Below are 21051 nucleotides of genomic sequence, written 5' to 3'. Positions count from 1 at the left end.
AATATGGGAACGAGGGCTTGTTCCGGAGTCCTGGAAAATGGCCTCGGTCATCCTCATTCCAAAGCCTGGAAGGCCCCCGAGTCTCTCAAACCTCAGACCCATTTCACTCACGTCCTGCGTGGGGAAAGTAGCGGAACATGTTATACACTATCGAATTTCCAAGCACATCGAGAAACAAGGATTGTTTCCGTACAACATGATTGGCTTTCGTCCGGCCCTGTCAACTCAAGACGTGATGAAGCTTATCAAGTGTCAAATCATTGACAACACCACAAGAGATGTAAGAGGCATCTTAGGCTTAGACCTGGAGAAGGCCTTTGACAATGTATCCCATGCTCACATTCTTAACTCCATCTCCGAGCTCAATTTGGGAGACGCCTTTCACAGATACATTAGCTCGTTCCTACGGGATCGCAAGGCCACGCTCAAAATCGGTGACCTCAAGTCCGACAATTTCATTTTGGGCCCCAGAGGCACGCCACAAGGAGCGGTAGTCTCACCACTGCTTTTTAACATCGCCATGAAGAAACTATCGGAAAGGCTCTCCAACATAGAAGGGATCAATCATACGCTCTACGCTGATGATATCACAATCTGGTGCACCGGAGGAAGCGAAGGAGCTGTTGAATCAGGCTTACAGGAGGCCGTAGATCAAACAGAGATGTACCTGGAAAATACGGGGCTTAGATGCTCCCCGAGCAAGTCTGAGCTCCTCCTCTACAGGCCAGTCAGGAGAGGTCCCAAACCTAGAGGCTGGAAACCATTGTCAGAAATAAACATCAAGCTCCACACTAAAGGCGGCTGTACCATCCCCAGAGTAGACACCATTCGGGTACTTGGCATGTTCATCGAATCCAATGGCAGTAACAATACGACACTCAACAAGCTCACAGCCAAGACTGAGAACATGATCAGACTTATCAACAGAGTCTCGAATAGGCGTGGAGGCTTAAAGGAAGACAACCTCCTCAGGTTGTTCCACGCCTTCCTCATGAGTCATATAGTTTATGTGGCAGCCATGCACAACTGGTATAACTCCGAGAAGAAACGATTAAACACGCTCATCAGAAAAAGTATTAAAAAAGTACTAGGCATTCCGTTACGGGCGAGTACGGATCTCCTTATGCAACTAGGAGTGCACAACACATTGGACGAGATAATTGAGGCCCAGAAGTCAGCCCAACTGGCCCGTCTATCCTGTAGCCCGGCTGGAAAGAAGATCCTGGCGGTTCTTGGGATCAACCCTATCCTCCTGGAAGAGCGGAAATATGAAATTTCAGAAGATCAAAGGAACAACATACGAGTTGCACCGTTTCCTCGTAACGTTAATCCTAAACACAACGTAGGCAGACGCAGGGCAAGAGCCCTCGCCCTCCTCAAGCGTACCAAGGACGATCCCTACTCGGCATGTTTTGTCGACGCCGCCCAATATGGACAGTCGTCTAACTTCGCTATTGCCCTCGTTGACCACAATGGACAGATAGTGAATGCGGCTTCCCTGAAGTGCTCAACACCAGCCAGAGCGGAGCAGGTCGCAGTTGCTATAGCACTCCTAGACAACAGAAGATCACAAATCTTCACTGATTCGAGATCGGCGGTCAGGGCTTTCGCTTCAGGATCCATCGCTGAGGAGGCTCACAAGATTCTCAAGAACAAGATCATCTCTCCGCACACCATTACGTGGTTTCCGGCTCACCTCGAACCCCAGCTTGACTCGTTTCCCAATCTTAATGACATTGCCCACTCCCAAGCGCGCGCACTAACCCACCGCGCGGGAGCAGGATCGAGCTCAGACTCCGGGGTCCTCGAGTTTCGGGACACTCTCACAACTTTCAGCGAAATTACTACGCACTATCACCTGGGTAGGAGGACTTATCCTTCCCCTCACAGCAAACTGGCTAGACCTCTGGCGTCCACTTTACGCATGCTTCAAACTAAGTGCTATCCAAACCTGGCCCTTTTCCACACGATCACTCCAGAGGTTTTTAGCTCTACTTGCCCCGACTGTGGGGCTGTTAGCAATCTCGCACACATGCTCTGGCGATGCCCCTCGTTACAGGGACCCAATCGCATCACAGAAGAAGAATGGAGCTCTGCCATCCAGAGCTCAGACCTTTCACGTCAAACCTGGGCTGTCCAGAGAGCCCACGATGCGGCGGTTAGGCTCGGCCTACCCGTCCCCACGTGGGAGCGGCCCGCAGCTCTGCCCTAGGGCAAAGCTTCTCAGGACCTTGTAATTAAAGTTCTTTGTCTGTCTGTCTGTCATATGGGCTCCTATTACCTATAGCAAACGTTTACTTTCCTACGGGCGCCCGTAGAAAAGACTACTTTGATGGCCTATTGAGAAAGTCGGACAGGGTGTCCTTGCAAGGGACTTCAATTCAGATTACATCGCATGGAGTTATCGCTCCTATACGAGTGCGAGACGTTTGTGGTCGTGGTTATGATCCAAAATAGAGTTTCCTGCTGCAGTAGAGCGGCTGCAACATTTGTGCTCCGAGCACCGAGATTCAAGCTCCGGGACTGACGTAACTCTGGCAGCTGCTGGAGTCAGCGTGTCATCATGGACATCTCTTGATAGTGGGACTTTCAGTGATCATTTCCCTATACTTTTTCTATCATGTGTTTCCTGCAGAGAGTCAGTCATAAAATATGAAATTTGTCAACAGCTGCACATATAGAAAGCTTGTGGAGTCTGCTATTAACTCCTTCAGTTCGCCTGATAACGTTAGCACGCGGAGCAGGTTCTAAAATGTCTGGTTCATGCAACAGAGCAGCCCAAGTTTACTATAGGGGTTCCTACTAGCAACAAAAAAGGTTCCCAGTGCCGGACTGAAGAATGGGAAAAGGGATATCGCTTTACGATATCTGCGTGGAAAAGCCTTTTTCCATAATCAGAGCGCCCTAAATTGGAGAAACTACAAATTTTATGCTGCATCGTTTAGGCGGACAACTGCGAAAGCTACGGATAATTAGAGCCCTTATGTAAACACTCACTTATCTGACCTAAATATAGGAAAGCCCTACACAGATTCAGGGAGCACAACAAGAAACCTTCTGTCAGCCGCATTTTGAACTCCGTTATACTGACCCCAGTGGAAGCTAAGGCTAAGCTTAATTAGTTTTATAGCGCGCGGCTTTGCGTTGCAATTCCAGACGAATTGCTAAATTTTGTTCAGGATACCGCCACAGAGCAATGTCCATGAAGACGTCTGACATAGCTTGTATGAGAACGGCAGCTCCGGGTATGATGGGATATCTGTTTGCATGTTCAAATTCTTACACATAAATTTACGGGAGAGTTGATAAATATTGTGAACATTTTGCTTGGGAAAACATGGCTACCTAACGAGTGGAAGTAAAATTATCTTGCTCCTGAGGAGCGCCGGAAAAAGGATTTGAACACATTCGGCCAATTGCTGTGACTTCTGACAGGGTAAAATTAATTGAAAGGGTCGCTTATCATCCTTATGTCCATCAGAGCACATTTATAAAAATGCGTTAAGCATCGTTCAGATGGGATTTCGCAGAGATTGTTATATTTGGACCGCGCGAGTTAGAAAGCAAAATACGGTCACTTAAGTGAAGCTTATTTCGGCCCTCGTAACTCTAAATGTTTAAAAGCTTATGACAGCGTAAAGCATAGCATTATACTGAATAAACTTGCTGCCTTAAACACTGCATGGTCTATCATTGCTTAGATCTGGGATTTCTACCACGGAAGAACATTTTTCTGCAACGATGGAAATCATCATTCTGAGTCGTTCACCCAGACCAGAGGCGCACCTGAGAGTTCAGTGCTTTCCCCGCTATTTAATATACTACTACATGATATTCCAATTATGCAGGATATCACGCTGTTTGTGTATACAGATGACATTGCATTCTTTGCTTCCGCTAAAGATATACACATTATTTACCCCCCGAAAGTTGCCGGTGTATTTAAATATTCTTGTGGTGTGGCTGGATAATTTGCGCTTGGTTCTTAACATTAATAAAAGTGCCCTTCTTGTATTCTCTTCGCATCAATCGGTTTTCTATTCTGTGTTTATCAGGATCAACTGATCCCGCTGGAAGGCACTATAAAGTACTTGGAGTCATTTACGACCCTGGCCCTAGAGTGACATCCTCATATAAAAGACATTGTGAGAAAAGGTGAAATCGTTTTCGACCGGTTGACTAGCAAATGCAAGAGGAAGTTTGGTATGCGTAGGGATGCTGTACTTTTTATTTGGAGAGCCAGATATCATTATACTGATATCTGGCTCTCGAAATTAAAAGTTGGAACCTGTATTTATATAGAGAGACGTCCGTGTCTTGGTGTCCCTATGTATGCTGCGAGCTCCGTGTTATAACTAGAAGCAAACATACCAGAGTTAGCGTCGAGATTTCAACTACTGACAGTAAACACTTTTCTTACGACGTACGGCCAGGTTCACGGCACAATTTATGCGAAGTTTGTCGCACAACCAGCACTATTTTTGGATTGTATGTGGCCGAGATTCAAGCTTCTTCAGGTAGTGTTTACGCTCAGACTTTTAGCAAAAATAAGCGTCAACCACCGATCAATTCAACATGTCAATTCAATAAAAGGATGCAATACTTGTAAGCCTGATTACGTCTTTCCAAAGAATGCTAAGCTGACAGCGAAATAGACTCTAGTCGGGCTCTTGAATGAGTATCTGGAAGGTTTTTCTGCATACGAAGGCCACACAGAAAGATGAGAAATCGGTGGTAGTCATTTGCTCGGAAACACTATTATGGAGCTTTGCTATCCGTCTTTCGGATTATGCTTCAATATGTGTGGCCGGATTCATGGCATATGCTTGGCCGTATACAAAATTCCCAACAATGTGTCACACATAGTATTGCTCGCGAACCACCTCTCAGTTATTTTGTCGCTAGAAAGCATGAATAATTGACTACTGCCGCTACACTTTCTCATTCCACCTCATGTTAAAGAAATTAGATTTTGCGAATACTTGGACATCGTGGAGTAGCACCTATTCAGATTACAGACAGCTCGACAAAGGCAGTGCTTGGTGGGTCAGTAGGTTTCTTTGTGCCCAACCTTATCCTGCTGGCGGTGACAAGATTCCGAAGACAACAAGAATACCTCGGTTGAAAAAAATGAGCCCCTCCTTGCTGCACCGGATTACGGACATTTAGCGTTCCTCTGGAATGTCCGGTCGGGTCCCTCTCGACGATGTGGTTTCCGTCACACTATTACGATGTCGAATATCGCGATTGAATCTGTACATGAGTAGGTCTGGGTTCGCACCATCGAACCTTCGTGCGTCATGTGGGGACACAGAATCATTAGACCATGTCATCCTCTATTGCCGAAAATAAAATTACGAAAGAAAGACATGCTTATAGCAGCCCCTATTGCGCGTGGGCTTTCCTCTCTCGGTGGTTAATATGTTATCTTTTGGTGCAAGTACCCTTGATCGAGCCCGAAAGGAAGCGTGTCAGATTGTGCACGAGTACGTCATTGCTGCAGGAAGCTTTGTAAAATCTAGAAGAATCTAGAATCGAGAATCTGGAAGCTTTGTCAAAAATTGGCATGATAACTTTTAAAAAACGGAAAAAAGTGAATGTATAGCCATTATTATTTAAATATAGGTGGTATTGATTAATAAGTTAACGAGAGAGAGAGAAAGAGAGAGAGATATAAGTCATAAAGGAAATGTAGGGAGGTTAACCAGGCTGAGCTCGGTAGGCTACCCTGTACTGGGGAAGCGGCAAAGGGGATTGAAAGAAGAGAAGGAAGAAAGAAGGTCACAGTCTCCACTTTTACGCACACAAAAAGAATGCCTTGTTAATAGTTTTTAGTTTCAAGAATTGATCTATTTTTACTTCAGTTTAGAAAATTCAAAAAGTAAAAACACAAATTCACAGTTTAAATCTTACTATTATTATTCATAATTTACCTTACTTTTTTTCTTGCTTTCTTTTTTAACAGTCCTATCAACGCAAGGCTCACTATAGTATTGATCAATACTTTATCTCATGTGTTCACACTTTATTTTGCATCTTGGGTTATTTGTTTTCGTTTTTCTTCGTGTGTTAATAATTTATTAACGAATTTATTTTATTTTACTTATTGAATCATATTACCACCCGATTCGTGGCCTATCCCCAACAGTGGGTTTGTGAGATTAACTGAGGCTTCATCATCATCATCATCAAGCGTGCACCACTAAGTCAGTCACAGGTGGTCATACCCGCTGGCGCATTTCAAGAGGCGCACCAGCTCCAATAAGTTAATAAGTTCAGAAGTTAACGGGAAGCAAGGGTTTAATATTATGCTTACGTTGCGAACCAATCCGCTCTCGTGGGTATGTGCCATGTGTTGAAGGCGACAACAACAATGGAGCCCAGTTATTGAATGCGCCGTCTCTTTAACGTTTTCCCACGATGGAGAAAATAAGCTCTCAAGCTATCACATTGAGCGGACGAGTGACGTACAGCCTGGTATCCAATTTGGTGCTAAAGGAAAATGGTTACATTTAGACATATAAATACATTCCGAAAAGTGCGTGCAGTATCCTAAGAATGCTAATCACAGTAAAAGAAGTGATCAATTTCATTTCATTTCATTTCATTTTATTACCTTAAAGACTCCTTGCGGGGTATTACATAAGGGGTGGGTGGTACAAAAATACAGGAGGTTGCCCACTATCTTATTTTGAAGACAGAATACTCGTTACTTCATCCACGAAGGCAGATGAGGTGGTGATGGCAGCGACGTGGTGGGGAAGGCCGTTCCAGTCTTTAGCTGTACGATGAAAAAATGATGACGAGCAGGTGACAGTGCGCGCACTAGGGCGAGCAACATTTAGTGGGTGGCCTGTGCGCAGCGATATGCGTGAAGGTGGTACAATGTAAGGTGCGTGGCGAAGCGAGCTTGTGAAGAATTTATGGAATAATGATAAGCTCGCGATACGGCGACGGTGCGCTAATGTGTCCAAACCAGACTCTACTTTTAATGGTGATACGCTGATATCATATGAGTATGTCGAGTGAATGTATCTTACGGCGCGGTTCTGTATGGATTCTAATGCGTTGCTGAGGTAAATCTGGTGAGGATGCCATATGGGTGATGCGTATTCGAGTTTTGGCCTAACCAGTGTTTTATATGCTAGTAGTTTTACTTGTTGAGGAGCGTTGCGGAGATTGCGTTTCAGAAATCCCAAGGTTTTGTTAGCAGATGATATGATGTTAGTTATATGCGAGCACCAGTTTAAATCATGCGTGATCGTTATGCCTAGGTACTTAATAGAGTTTACAGTGTCGATTGGGGTGTCATTAATTGTGTAGATAAAGTCAGGCCGATTACGGCTGCGGGAAATAGACATAGATTTACATTTATTATTGTTTAGTACCATTAACCATTGATCACACCTGGCTGTAATGTTGTTCAGGTCATATTGAAGATAAATGCAGTCATTACTATTAGTAATAGTTCGATAGACAACGCAATCATCAGCAAACATACGAATCTGAGAGGAAACATGCAATGGAAGATCGTTAATGTATATTAGGAACAGTTGATTTATTTTTAGCACAAGTACGACACGCGGGTGACATTGTCGCAGTCGGCTGAGCGGAGAGCTGTCAGCTTCGCGTCATCGCTGTTTTGCCACCAAGCTGTCTGCACGTCGCTCCCGGATCGTGAAGACGAGATAAAGGTACAGTCACTTAAGTATCCTTACGTGATTTGAATGCGAAAGCATAATGACTTCTGCAAGTTGTCACCCTACATCAAAAATATACTTTAATCCACCTTAACCCGCCTTAATCCACCTTAGTCTAATTTGTACCAACCTTAATCCACCTTAATTCATTTTTAATGCACCTTAATACAATTTTGGGAGAGGGCAAGGTCGGCTTTTTTGGAACAGCCACGGCCTCCGTGCGACGCCGTGGCTGTTCACCATGGGATTTTGCAGTGCGAGCCGCAACAGGACCAGTGCCGAGAACGTGACGTCATCACTTGGCCACGTGGCTTTTGGTACCATCGGATCATATCAACTGACGGCGAATTTTTCACTTCATGTGGCATATAAAGGCCTTCGCCATAATAAGGATAGATCGGTGCAATCTTATGTTGAGTCTCGGCGTATACACAGAGAACGAACCGGCCGTGAGCTACGTTTAGCTAAATCTGTCAATGTCGGTGGTGCCAGCACTAACGTTTGTGACGTGAACTGACACAGTACGACCAGGCTTACTCGATTAGACGTCATTTTTAGCGAAGCGCGCACAGAGACGGTTATCTTTTTATCTGCTTTTGCGCGCGAGCGCTTGGGCCCTACCTGTTGGGAGATAGGGGATTGGAAGAAGGGTAGATTCGCAGTGGTGCCAACTTCTCCGCAAGCACAGGTCAGTTCATTCATCCATTCATTCATTTGCGCAAGCTGCTCGTACCGATTCTGCGCGGTGGGTACGTGCGACAGTTACTGAGGTCATCCTCATCGTCATCATCAGCGACCAACCGGCAGTGCTCGTTCGCCATGGAAGACAACGCTATCGAGAACGAGGCACCGTCTTCGCAGTCCACAAACAAAGACCCCTCACGTCATGCTGAAGAAAACGTGCCCGGTATTCAGAGCCAGTGCTCACAGAGTGGAGCGCAAAGCCCTGGAGGTCATGCTAAGGAAAGCAAACGAGATATCCCCAGGGCGAGGTCAATGTCCTTGCCGCCGGTGGCCAAATCGCAAATCGTCCCGTCCCTGTCCTCGCACCGGCGAGGTTCCGAGCCACTAGCCGTCATCGGATCACCGACAGATACCCGGGAAGCAGCCGCGACTGTGAAATCTTCAAAAAGAGAAGTCAGTATGTCAGAACTGTGGCAAAACTTCAATTGAGCTTGGTACTCTCGTTAATTTGAGCCTCGCATCTGCGATATTGCCGCGCGGTTTCATAGCGTCATTTACTCTTCATGGCGCTGAAGCTCACGGCTGTGAGATCTTTGCTATTCGTGAAAGCACGTCACATCATTAAATGCTCGCGAAAGAAATAGTAACGCTGCTTTGTTACGGTTACATCGAAACGTCGGCAAGCAAATTCAGCATTCCTGCTAACGGATCAACGTTTAAAATGCAGTCACAGTGCTACGAACGAAATGACGTTTGTTTATGGAGGATGTGGTTGATGCGAAGCCATGGCTTTGTTTTTCTTAGTGCATGTTCCAGTTGCAGCTTCAGCGGCTCCATTCGGTTGGAAGCGAGACGCGAGAATGTTCGCTTACTGTGATTTCAGTGCTTGCAAAATAATTCTAGGCGGTGTAAATGCGCGCACACTCTACAGCATCCTTCGCTCCCTGGCTGTGAGTGAAGGACTCAGGACGCTTTATTTTTGTCCGAGGACGACGACATCTACCATAGTCTTCGGTGGCGTAAAAAATGTTCAACACCTGGCATTTTATCGCCACAGCCAAACGCATAAGTGCGTTTTAATGAATAGGCTACGTGGTCACGCTCAGCTGTTGCATTTGTGGGTCAGTCGGTTTACGGCGTCCGGTGGGGAGCTAGCATGCGTGTGTTTAATCGCTTCTGAACAAAGGATATTGTTAATTTTCTTTCGATTCGGCACCGGGTTATCAACGCATAATCACCATAAAGCAGCTATCACTCTTGTTAGATTAGTAAGACTTACACTTGCAGCACAGCGCAACACGAAATCATTATTCAGTTTCGATAGAGAACTGTTAGGAGGAAGCTGTTATAATTACTTTAATTGTACAGGTGCTCATCACACTCACTCATCACACTCACTCACTCACTCATCACACTCACTCACTCACTCACTCACTCACTCACTCACTCACTCACTCACTCACTCACTCACTCACTCACTCACTCACTCACTCACTCACTCACTCACTCACTCACTCACTCACTCACTCACTCACTCACTCACTCACTCACTAGTAGTAGTAGTAGTAGTAGTAGTAGTAGTAGTAGTAGTAGTAGTAGTAGTAGTAGTAGTAGTAGTACTAGTAGCACTGTTGTATGTTGTGAAGAGCAGGAAATGACGGCACATGAAAGACAGCACATGGACGCAGACTATAGCAACAAGTAGGGGTGTGCGAACAGTGGTACCGAACCGAATACGAATCGAATGATGACAGAATTGAATCTAATCGAATATGGAATTATTCTAGAATCGTTTTCGGACAATGAATAGCCGTCATCAAAACTATTACAAAACGACGGTCACATCCTAATATTCTTAACGTTGGTAAGTTTCTGTCATTACATAGTAAGTTATGAAGCCTTGTTTATTAAAAACACTAATGGGGCATTAGGCGCAAACAAGTAGTTTTTTGTTTGCTCCTAATGCTCACACAGTAGTTTCGCAGTGCTTTCCAGAGAGTGCGAATGATCCTTGTACAGCCTGTAAGTATGGATACTTACTCGACATAACCTGCTCCATTAACCAATCGCTCATGTTTTCTATCTGTACTGTGCGCGCGGGGTACTTCTTCTTCAATTTCATGTTTGTTTGGGTGCATACGCCGTTTTCAAATATTCGAAATATATTAAAAAATATTCGCATTTACGAATAGTGACTATTCGTTTCGTAGAGCCCCTAGAATAGGACACTATTCGTTTCGTTATTGAAAGCTTCGACTATTCGCACACCCCTAGCAACACGTTTTATCTGAAAGGACGTACATACTTTGGTGAAGATGCGCACACAGTTACAAATCAGCAAAACGTAACACCACAGTGCCTCATCGAACGCCATATGAAACACGCACGGTCTCTCGATAAAGGACGTGCAAGTAACCTAGCCATTCATATAGCCTCGTGCGGCTGTACCCCATACTTTAAGAAGTGCCAAGTCCTTAGGTGACTTAAGGACCAAAGAATGCGCGAGATCATTGAAGCTTACGCAATTCACAGGTGGGGCGCTACTTGCGTCAGCACGCTATCGCTCAGCCTAGTCGTTAAACAGCTGAAACATCCAGACATCTTGACCATCTGACCAGGTGACTTAGCTGCGTGGTCTGGCTGCTACGTTGTGCATTCAGTGTCGCGCGTTTCGCCAATTTGTAACTGTTTGCGAGTCTTCACCCAGTATATGCGTTCCTTAAAGGAAAACTTGTTTTTTATTCGGAGCCCATATGTTACCCCAAGTCGCTCGGTCGTGTTAAGTGACCGTTTCGCATGGTATCTTCGTCTTCGATTCGGAAGCTTGGGCCTGTATAATGTAATGATTTTCTTCCAATGCTATTCCTATTCACGCTCTGTCTGTGGTCCTAGCAGGCTGCCCACGCTGTCACGGGCGATGTTCCGGCTCCGAGCGATGGATGACGCGAAAGAATAGCATCGAGCATTTGCTTGTATCACATCGGGCCCTTGTTCTGGCTCGCGCAGGGCTTTTCGAGCGAACCTTCCGGGAAGGACGACGAAGAGCCGCACCAGAACAAGCCGGCGAGCCGATCCGTGGCGACGACCTGCCTGCTGGGCGTCCTATACGTCGTTGCAGTGGCGGCAGTGGCGGCAGCGCTCTGGTGGCACCACGGCACGTCGGAAGCGAAGGCGCTGGTGAACGCCAGCATCTCTCACACTCCGCGGGCCACTCGGTTGGAAACGACCGCCGCTGCTGCAGCTGCGGCTGCCTGCAGAGGTTCTGCGTGCGCCAGAGCAGCGGCTCTGCTGCAAGCTGCGGTCGACCAGCGCGCGTCTCCCTGCAATAGCTTTTACAGGTACGCGAAAATTACGGCGTATTTCTTGTCTTGTAGTTAGCTGTAAAAAATAATACCCTCTCCTAATGTCATAGAAGTCACCGCGGCCCACGGAAAATAGTCCCCGATAACATAGACTTGAAAGAGTAGGCTAATATATGCGGCGTGAACATTTCTAAGTTTTGAGAAATAAAAAAAAAAAGAAAACATTACCTCTGACATAATTCTTGTCCCTGAGCAGGATTATCCGAAGAGGCGGACATTAGTACTGGGGGAAATCGGAACACCTATTCAATTAATTGACAACAAATCGTTAATTACCTTCCTAATGAATAGCTTCCCGGTTGCAGTGCTCTTTACGAATTGCGGCCGGTGGATTGGCAAGACGCATCCACTTGAAGTGAATTTCCAGAATGAAAACAGTTTCGACATGTTGTTGCACAAAGTGTGGAACGAAATACACGGGCGTTCCATTCGCTTTTGGGCTTCAATGCACGAAACAACGTTTTGTTAAAAAAGTAAGGGGAACAACTGTGCATGTTTTTTTACGGCGAGTTTGATGGCGCATGTATCCAAACTGGCGTCATTCTGGAAATTCGTTCCAAGTGGACACGCCTGGCAAACTCACCGACTACAATTCGTAAATTGCAATATGTGCCATGAAGTAATTATAGTGAAAGCTCGTTAATTCGAACTTCAATAATTCGAATTTATGGATAATTCGAACTGTACGATTTGGTCCGGCCAAGCTCCACAGAAGTCTATGTATAAAAAAGTCCGTTAATTCGAACGCGAGAAGGTTCCCTCACGGATAATTCGAACTACGCTCGCTAATTCGAACTACGCTCGCCTGGCACACGGCCAGAGAAACGCACCTACTGCCTACACACAAGGCTGTATTTCCTCCGAAACAGAGAGAACGGCGAGAGAAGGCAAAATCGGAAAAAAATCTAACCGGCGCGGGGTCAGCCAGAAGGCAGCGGCGGCTGCCGCCTCTCCGTTCTACGTAACCTGCAAGACTTCTCGCCCGTTGCGAATCTCGGAGGCTTTGCAAATCTTGTACAGCTGCTAATGTTATGCGGAGATGGCACGGCAAGCGCCAAAACACAGCGAATCAAGTACGTCGCAGCTGCGCTTGCAATCAAGAACCAACGAATCAGGGCCTTCGCCACCTTCACATGTTCAGCGTCTTTGTCTCGGCAGTCTTCATCGGTTGCGCACCTCTGTTTTCAGCTTAGGAGGTATCGGCCGTCGCGATTCATTGTGATGGTGTTAAGCCTCGGCTAACGTTCGTTTCGGTGGACATCGGTGGTGTGGCACAGTCAGACCCAGAGCTTCGACTTGAAGATGGCGTGTGCCCGCGGCACACGCCATCACTTTCTGACACGCCAAATTTCTGACATGCCCTACTGCTTCCAAATCGCAGTGTACTGTTGCTCTCCTTCACTTTCGTTAGTTCGAACTTTCGTTAATTCGAACTGAAGCGGCTTCCCCTTGCGGTTCGAATTAACGAGCTTTTACTGTAATTAAGAAGTCAATTAGTGACTTTTGAAAAACAGTTGGTTATATTGAAGGATTGAAACGCGGAATAGTTCGAATTTCTGAAAATTTCGGTAAACTTGGAAATGATCACCCCGTATAAGCGTCGGACGTAATCGCCTAAGCAGAGAAAAATATGGAGAAAGAGATGTACGCAGCCGACCGCAGACTCTTGCAAAGCATGGAATTCGCGTAAGAATAAAATTTCCTCGCGACTGTGCTGCTCATCCTGGAATTTAAATTAGCGATGCCTATGGTCGTATGTGGCATACGCTGGACATCTTTATTTAAAGGCAGACGCCTTGAATGCAACGAAATTTTGTCTTGTTCCCTGACGTCATGTTCCGAAACCGCTTTGCTGCTGCGGATTCCAAGGAGACGATCAAATCATATATATAAATTAACATTGAAAACCTTTCTTGCCATGCTTCCTTAGCATCTGTTCGGTAAAGCTGGCTGATTTTTTTTTTACTCGAGAAAGCTCTTTTCGGGCTGCTCGGCTTAGATCCTTCTTTTACTATTCACCCCAAAACTCTGGATGATTGTCCGTGTTACTGCGTGTAAAACATGAAGCCGTGCAGGCTATGTACATCGAACTCGTTCCACTTCTCGAACTTCCGCTTCTCACTAAATGTATACCAGCCACTTAGTGCGAGGACAGACCGGAACGCACTTGCGGTGGTGATGGCACACCTTTCGGAAATGCATCTGGAGGAGTGAACGCATTCATATATTGTGAAGCGGTAGCCCAGGCTAGAGCTGCGTGGTGGTACGCGCTGTACACGGGTGTTGGAGGAACTCGACCACGCTCTTTCCGCCATTGTAGTCACTGCTTCTTCTTTTTTATGCGAAGCATATTACGAGGGCTCAACCCAGCTCCTCAGGCGCGGCGGTGACCATGAAATCACGTGACACCGTGACGTCACGACAGAGGAGAAGTGGCTTTGGCTCAACTCTTGCAAGACGGGCTGGGTGGGAATCGAACCAGGGTCTCCGGAGTGTGGGACGGAGACGCTACCACTGAGCCACGAGTTTTTTTTTTTTTTCTTTATTAACCACTGAGCCACGAGTACAACGCTTCAAAGCGGTACAAAAGCGCCTCTAGTGAATGCGGTGTTGCCTTAGAAACGCGCTGTTTCTAAGGCGTGCGTCTCTTGCTCAGGCGCACATTTCGTTGCCGCGCCGAACGCTGCTTTGCTCGACGCTCACCGCGTCCAATGCGGGGCGCGTAGTCGCTGCCCTGTAGCCCATTGTCTTACACCCCTTGGCGGGTCGACGGGAACGCTGTCGCGTTCCACTCTTGAAGGCGAAGAAGTAATGCATGAGTTGTTTCTTCGTCTAGCCGAACCAAATATAGCCAAGCAACAGCAGTTCACCAGGCTAAACAGTGGTTCAACAACTAAAATAAAGGCTAGCATGCTTCGCATCCTGGGCTTAACCTTACCTAAGCCACAGCCATTTTTTTTTCTTTAGTTATCAAAACTTAAACTTGTCGTTCAAGAGGGGCGCCGGTGCTCTAAAGGCCCACAACGCCTGACATCGCCAACAACGTTATATGATTTCGCACTTCTTCCGCTTTCGTTCTCGATCTCTGGCTCACGCCGTCTGCCGGTTCCAGCTCTGGCCAGCGTCAGCTGGCTTCTTTGTGACGAGATCGCTTTTCCTTGGTTAAAGACATGTCACCGTAAGCTGCACGCTGTAGCTTGAACTCGCCACCGTTGGCTTTCTTCTCCTTCAGTATACATTCTCTGCTGCAGAGGTAAAACGGAAGGCAAATAACCTACTGAAGCGGGATTATAAAACGTTTAAACTCCGAGAAACAGAAGGCTTTAGGCGTAGGGCGCGCGCACGCACGCACACGCACACACACACATTTGGCGCTGTGTTCTGTGTCGTCGTCTACGTCGTTGGTGTGTCCATAATCGGGTGTGCTGCGTCTAAGGCCTTCAGCGTGTCACACCAACAAGCTCAATGTGCAACTACACTTGCGGACAACTCTCTGTGGCAATGAAGGGAAAGCTACGGGGGTGGAGCTTTTGTACGTGTCTTACCGCGCCAAGTAGTCTGCCAGGGTTTGACAGTGCTTTTGGTTGCTCGGAAAAGACGCCGAAGCGACGCAGCTTCCACGTGCGACGGTTTCGCGTTTGCCCTGACGCGCAAGGCATAATCCGCAAAATAAGTAAACTCTAACATTCAGTGGTGTGTTTCGTCCTATTTAACTGCTACTAATAAGGTGTTTTTTTCTCCTCCCGAGCTTAAACTAACGTGGATGAAAACGCGGGACTTTTTTCAGAAGCGCTCTCTCTTGTGCGCGCTTTGACCCCATAGCTATCCCTTCATCGCCACAGAAAGTTTTCCGCGATTATAATCAATTTTTGTGGAAAAGTCAGCTCTTAGGAATGCTGTTAGTTGCGCGTCGTGAACTTCAGAACTTCGCCATAGCCCGGGCGGGAAGGCTTTCGATGCTCCGTTCCATAGGTAGCAGTCAACGTTGTAAAAGCTAGAGAGACTTCTTGGGCTGGCTTCGTTCGCACTTGGATATAGTTCGATGTTTTTTTTTTACTTCAATTGCGCGCGACTGTTGTTTATATAGGCTCAGTATCGAATGAAACAAGTTTTAATCCTTAGAAGTAAACACGCTGTGGTACACAGCTGCCAATGTGTTGGTTTAGATCATTTTATGCGAAGCATATTACTAGAGCTCAACGCAGCTCCTCAGGCGCGGCGGTGTCGCCTTCAATACCACGTGACACCGTGACGTCGCGACAGAGGAGAAACGGGGCTCCAACTCGCGCCGTCGCTCGAGAGCTCAACCCAGCTCCTCAGGCACGGCGGTGTCGCCTTCAATACCACGTGACACCGTGACGTCACGACAGAGGAGAAACGGGGCTCCAACACGCGCCGTCGCCTTCAAGGCTGACCACGTGACACCGTGACGTCACGACAGAGGAGAAACTGGGCTCCAACTCGCGCCGTCGCTCGCGGCGTCGCGGCGGTATATAAGCAGCTGCGCTTGCCTCTGCTAGACACTCACAAGGTGAGATGCCTCCTGGAGACAGAGCTGCTCGTTGGAATGAGAAGCGAAGGTTGCGGCGTGCTACAGAGACTGTTTCTAGGTGGCTTTTCTACGGCGCAGCGACTACGCGCCCCGCATCGGACGCGGTGAGCGTCGAGCAACGCAGCGTTCGGCGCGACAACGAAATGTGCGCCTGAGCAAGCGCCGCCCGCCTGAGCCGACGCCGACGACACCGGCTTTTCTGCGACACGAGCTCCTTAACGCTGTCGCTTTAAAATAAAGGCTAGTATGCTTCGCATCCTGGGCTTAACCTTAGCTAAGCCACAGCCATTTTTTTGTCGTTCTTTTCGGATTTTTTATTTGCAACCCGTCACGAGGAGCCTCACGTGAATGCTCGCGCGAGCGAACGCTGTTGGCGCGCAGCCAAGCAAGGACGGAACGCGCGGAGTGATATAACTTTTCTTGACCGAACTTCTTGCGTAGCTTCCACAGCGTTGACTGCTGTGTATGGAACGGAGTATACTACAGCCCCTTCGCCTCTGCCCCAATGACGAAGGACTTTTATTCTCTATGCACCATGAGTGAACACCGAGGGCTGTCTCCGTGCTTCAGCCTGCGCTCCACAGCGTCCGAGAGTTTATCGTTCACGTAGACGGCCTACCGGCGACCGAGCGCACGTCGCGAAGGCGAATATTCACAGCGCTTTTGTGATCGAAATTGATAATCTAGATTTCGTTTTTGGTAGTGCGAAAATCACGTTTGTTAGCCACGTGTAAATATACGATATACTTGGACTAGCACATTGCCATGCAGGTGACGGTAACCAAGCGAACGTTGACAGGAGAATTGCGACGGCAGGTTTTAGTTGGTTGCCGTGTTGGTTTGCAACTAACGCAAGAGCGCCGATATTATAATACATGATCACGTTATTTGAGAGCCCGTTTAAGGAGGTACTTACGGTAACGCGCACAAGTGTCTTAGAAACCTTCGTCCACTGATAACTCGAAATATTATTTCATAAAAGCACTTTTCCTTGCTTCGTGCTCGTAACCGCGAACTCGTTTATTACGAAACACCGGTGAGCCGAGTTTCGCACCTCACCATCCAAATAACTGTCCAGGTATTCTTGCGGAACCTGGCTGGACGCGAACTCCCGGCCGCTGGGAGAAGTATTCCGGGAGGCGTTCGTGGCGCAAGTCGCCGAGCGAGCCCTGGCGACACGGGTGCCGACCGAGGGTCAGAACGCTAGGCAGAAGGCGGCCCGCTTCTTCGGCGCTTGTTACAACACCGTGACGTCAAGCTTGGGTCACCTGACCAGCGCGAAGCGGCTGCTAGCAGAAGGCGGCGTCACTTGGCCCAGACGCAACGGGTCCTCTTCTAATGCCTTGGACGCCATGCTTTACATGTCGACGGCGATCAGACTGCCCGTGCTGCTGGAGTTCGTGTTCGCGAGTGCGAGCGAGAAGGCGACCATCCGACCGACGAAGAAGCTCCTGGAAGAAATCGCGGCTCGCCGTCGACGCATGAATCGGAACCATGCCGTGCGTTACTTTAACGCTGTATACAAAGGTTTCTCTAGCGACAACCGTCCGGTCTCGGCCGATAAGTATCGTGATCTATACGCGCAAGAAGTGGCTGTTTTCGAGCTTTTAAGGTTGGCGATTTCCAGCGGCAACCGGAAGAATAATGCTTCGATATTAACGAACGCAGCAATGATTAACCATCGCACTCCGTCGTTGTCAGCCGAGGATTGGGGCGCCGTTCTTCGCAAGTACTGGAATATCTCCGACCGCTCGAAGGTGGACGTCGTCGTGGAAAATCCGCGGTATTTCGACGCCGTCTTCTCGCGGCACAAGAGCGTCGGTGGAGAAAAGTTCATGGAATTTTACAGCTGGCTTTGCGTGCAGGCTGTCGTGCCGTTCACCAACAAGCGCATCGTGTCGCTGTACTACGCGACCCGCGACTCCCGGTCCGCGCACCGACACTATTGCCTCGCTGAAACAAGGCGCTTCTTTCCAAACGTGCTCGAAGGGAATCTCCTGGAGGAAATGATGGGCGGCAAGTACGGAATGGAAGACCTGCGAAAAGTCACGAGAGGCATCGTTCGCGCTATGGGCACCGCCAAGTCGGGACGTCCGTTCAACCGCGGCAGCTGCTCCGACGCCGTCCACGCCTTGCGCGAGTCGGCGTTGCTCAAGTTCGCGCTCCTAAACCCGGCAGGCTTCGACGCTCTGCCGGACATGACCGAAAACCCGTTAATCAACTGGTCGCTCACGAAGAGCGCCGTTACTTATCTGCCTTCGAAGGGAAAAGAAACTCCGGCGTCATCCGCACGCAGGCGGTCTCTCCTCTCCGGCGCAGTGTTCGACGACCTGGACCCGTGGTTCTATTCGTCGGGTCTTCCAGCGGGCGCCAAGTACGGCGGACTCGGACTGCGAGTGGCGACCGGCCTCGTCGAGGGGTTCCTCGGGAGGAGGTCCGGTTGCCGGCGACTTCTCGCGAAGGCGTCGAGGCGCTTGAAGACGTGCGCTCGGCGGCGCGTGACGGCGCCGTCGGTTTTGAACGTCACGACCCGAACAGTCGTGATGACCTCGTCCGTGCTGTGGTCGGCGTACAAGGGCGGCGAGGGAGGAGCGTCCGGGGCGAGGTTCGTCCAGCTCACGGACGACGAGCTCTTCTTCGTCGTGCAGTGCCTGCCTCTCTGCGGCAAGCCTCGGGGAGAGGTCGACTGCGAGTGGCCGCTCGCGCACAGCGCCCACTTCTCTCGCGTGTTCGGCTGCTCCTCCGGCGACCGAATGAACCTCGCCGGCAAGTGCGCACTGTGGCACTGACGGGGAAGGGCATCGCGGCCGCATCATGCAGCGGGAAGAGCGCGGGACATTGTTGCGTGCATGAGAACGACCCGAGACGGCGATACGTATTGGTAAATGAGTTGTAAGCGACATAGTTGACTGCCGTATAGGCCACTTTGAGATTAGTAAAATGTGACCAAACAATCGAAAGCCGCCCTTTTGATGGCCTTCATTCCTTTTTGTGCGGAAGTCTCTTTGATGGTGCTGACGCCGTCTGTCTCATATTTAATTGCAATTTAGGTAAATGGATAGAAGGGCTGCATAGAAAACATAGATGTTCCTTGCACACTGTTGCTCGATTTGGAGAATAGTTGAGCAAGGCATTGGTTGCTCACGTTATTACAGGTATTCGAGTAAACCATGGTTATGCGGTGACCGGTAGTACGGCAGTATAATTTAGCGATTATTTCAGGCCTCACTGTTTGTTATTACTCCGTTCAGTTCTTTTTTTATCTCATTGGGCGCGTGGTTACACAACCGGGATGTTGCATCAATTGTTCACCGCAGTTGTGTACATGGTCTGTAATTTTCATATGCATAATATAGACGTTTATTATTATTCCTGGTGCTGTAGTACGTCCAGCTCATTTACTTTATGCGGTGCAGCCAAAAGGACTAAGTTGGAGGACATTTGGTTATTGACGATGCCATAAAGCTCCACTTTGTTCTTTTCATGGTGCTCACGGCTGCCGCTTACCGAGCTCTTGTGCAAGTGGATGAGTGTGCGCTTTTTTTATGGTGATGACGTTACAGCCTTTGGCCCATATCCACTCACGGGGCTTGGCCAAAAGTGGGGCAGATTTCTATCTCTTGACCTGTGATCTCCCGTTATATATTAGACCTGTATATATATATCATTGCATATTAAGCCTCTCCCTCGGCTAGCCTCCCCACCTATCATCCAGCGCGTACGTATCTTCAGTACTCGTTGACATTTTCGGAACATGCAAAATACGTGCACGGTGTGTAAGCTATGCCTTGTGAATAATGTACGAGGGCGGTGCGCGTTAATAAAAAAGAATAAATGCTGGTGTTTTACGTGCCGAAACCACGATATAATTATGAAGCACGCCGTAGTGGGGATTTCGTTTAATTTCGACCACCTGGGGATTTTTAACGTGATCACGGTTTACCAGCATCTATTCTAAGAGAAAGAGACTGGCCCATTGGGGGAACATCCATTCTGGAGACATATATAATGAGCTGTAGGTACTATTGTAGCGCTCTCATAAAACAGCCGGCAATCATGGCGTTCACTGTGACGAGGTTATTATATGGGCATAAAATTAAGAAAAAAAAATCGAAACGTTTCTTTCATGTGCAACTCCTATTTCATCAGGGTAAAGTCAATTTATTGAAGTTAGGTTGGCGGCAGAACCTTTCGTCACCCTTTCCTATCGCGTCATGTGCCGGCTCGCCTTCTTTAAAGAAAGATGCAGATCCCACGCACGTATATGTGGGAATCTATGTAGGCGAAGCTTTGTCTGCTGTTTGCGTTGATTGATATTATTTGGCGTTGATCTTGTTACGTAGGAAGACGCCGACGAAAAGATATATACAAGTATATTTTCAAGGCAATACGCTGCACTTGGCCAAGAGGCAACAGCCCGCGCTAGCCTCTCATCGTCGTCGTCGTCTTCACCGTGCTCGCCTCTTTGTCATCGCAAATACTGTTCCGTAGCACTACCCCCGGCGGCAAAAGCACCGTCCCAGAGCGACTAAACACCGGACTCGGAAGCAGTGTAGTAGGCCTTGAGCCTACTGACGTGCGCAACATCACTAGATGCCAGAGTAGAGGACGAGGCTGAACGCACAGGAGCAATTTTGTACGTCACAGGCGTCACTTGGCGGAGCACGTGGTAGGGCCCCGTATATCGCGAGAGGAGCTTCTCTGAAAGTGCGACGTGACGAGAGGGCGACCACAGGAGCACAAGCGCACCAGG

At 48.2% G+C, this 21051-nt stretch overlaps 1 protein-coding gene across 2 annotated transcripts in view; it reads left to right on the top strand.

Moving 5' to 3' along the window:
* The first annotated feature begins 8506 nt into the window (after positions 1-8506).
* The window catches only part of LOC135908555 (endothelin-converting enzyme 1-like), a 66368-nt gene continuing 53823 nt past the window's right edge, over positions 8507-21051 (top strand). The window contains exons 1-3 of one of the 2 annotated variants that reach the window (XM_065440342.2): positions 8507-8837; positions 11391-11722; positions 17377-19493. In XM_065440342.2, coding sequence (XP_065296414.1) covers positions 8520-8837; positions 11391-11722; positions 17377-19087 — 2361 coding nt within the window. In that variant the 5' untranslated portion in view covers positions 8507-8519 and the 3' untranslated portion in view covers positions 19088-19493. Of the gene's footprint in view, positions 8838-11390; positions 11723-17376; positions 19494-21051 lie in introns of those variants that run through there. The other variant, XM_065440350.2, reaches the window with a different exon arrangement.

This window comes from Dermacentor albipictus, chromosome 1 (assembly GCF_038994185.2).
Source record: "Dermacentor albipictus isolate Rhodes 1998 colony chromosome 1, USDA_Dalb.pri_finalv2, whole genome shotgun sequence".
In the NCBI taxonomy this organism is placed as follows: domain Eukaryota; kingdom Metazoa; phylum Arthropoda; class Arachnida; order Ixodida; family Ixodidae; genus Dermacentor; species Dermacentor albipictus.
The sequence above is the reverse complement of the archived record's forward strand: the minus strand, read 5'-3'. Positions and strand labels throughout refer to the sequence as shown.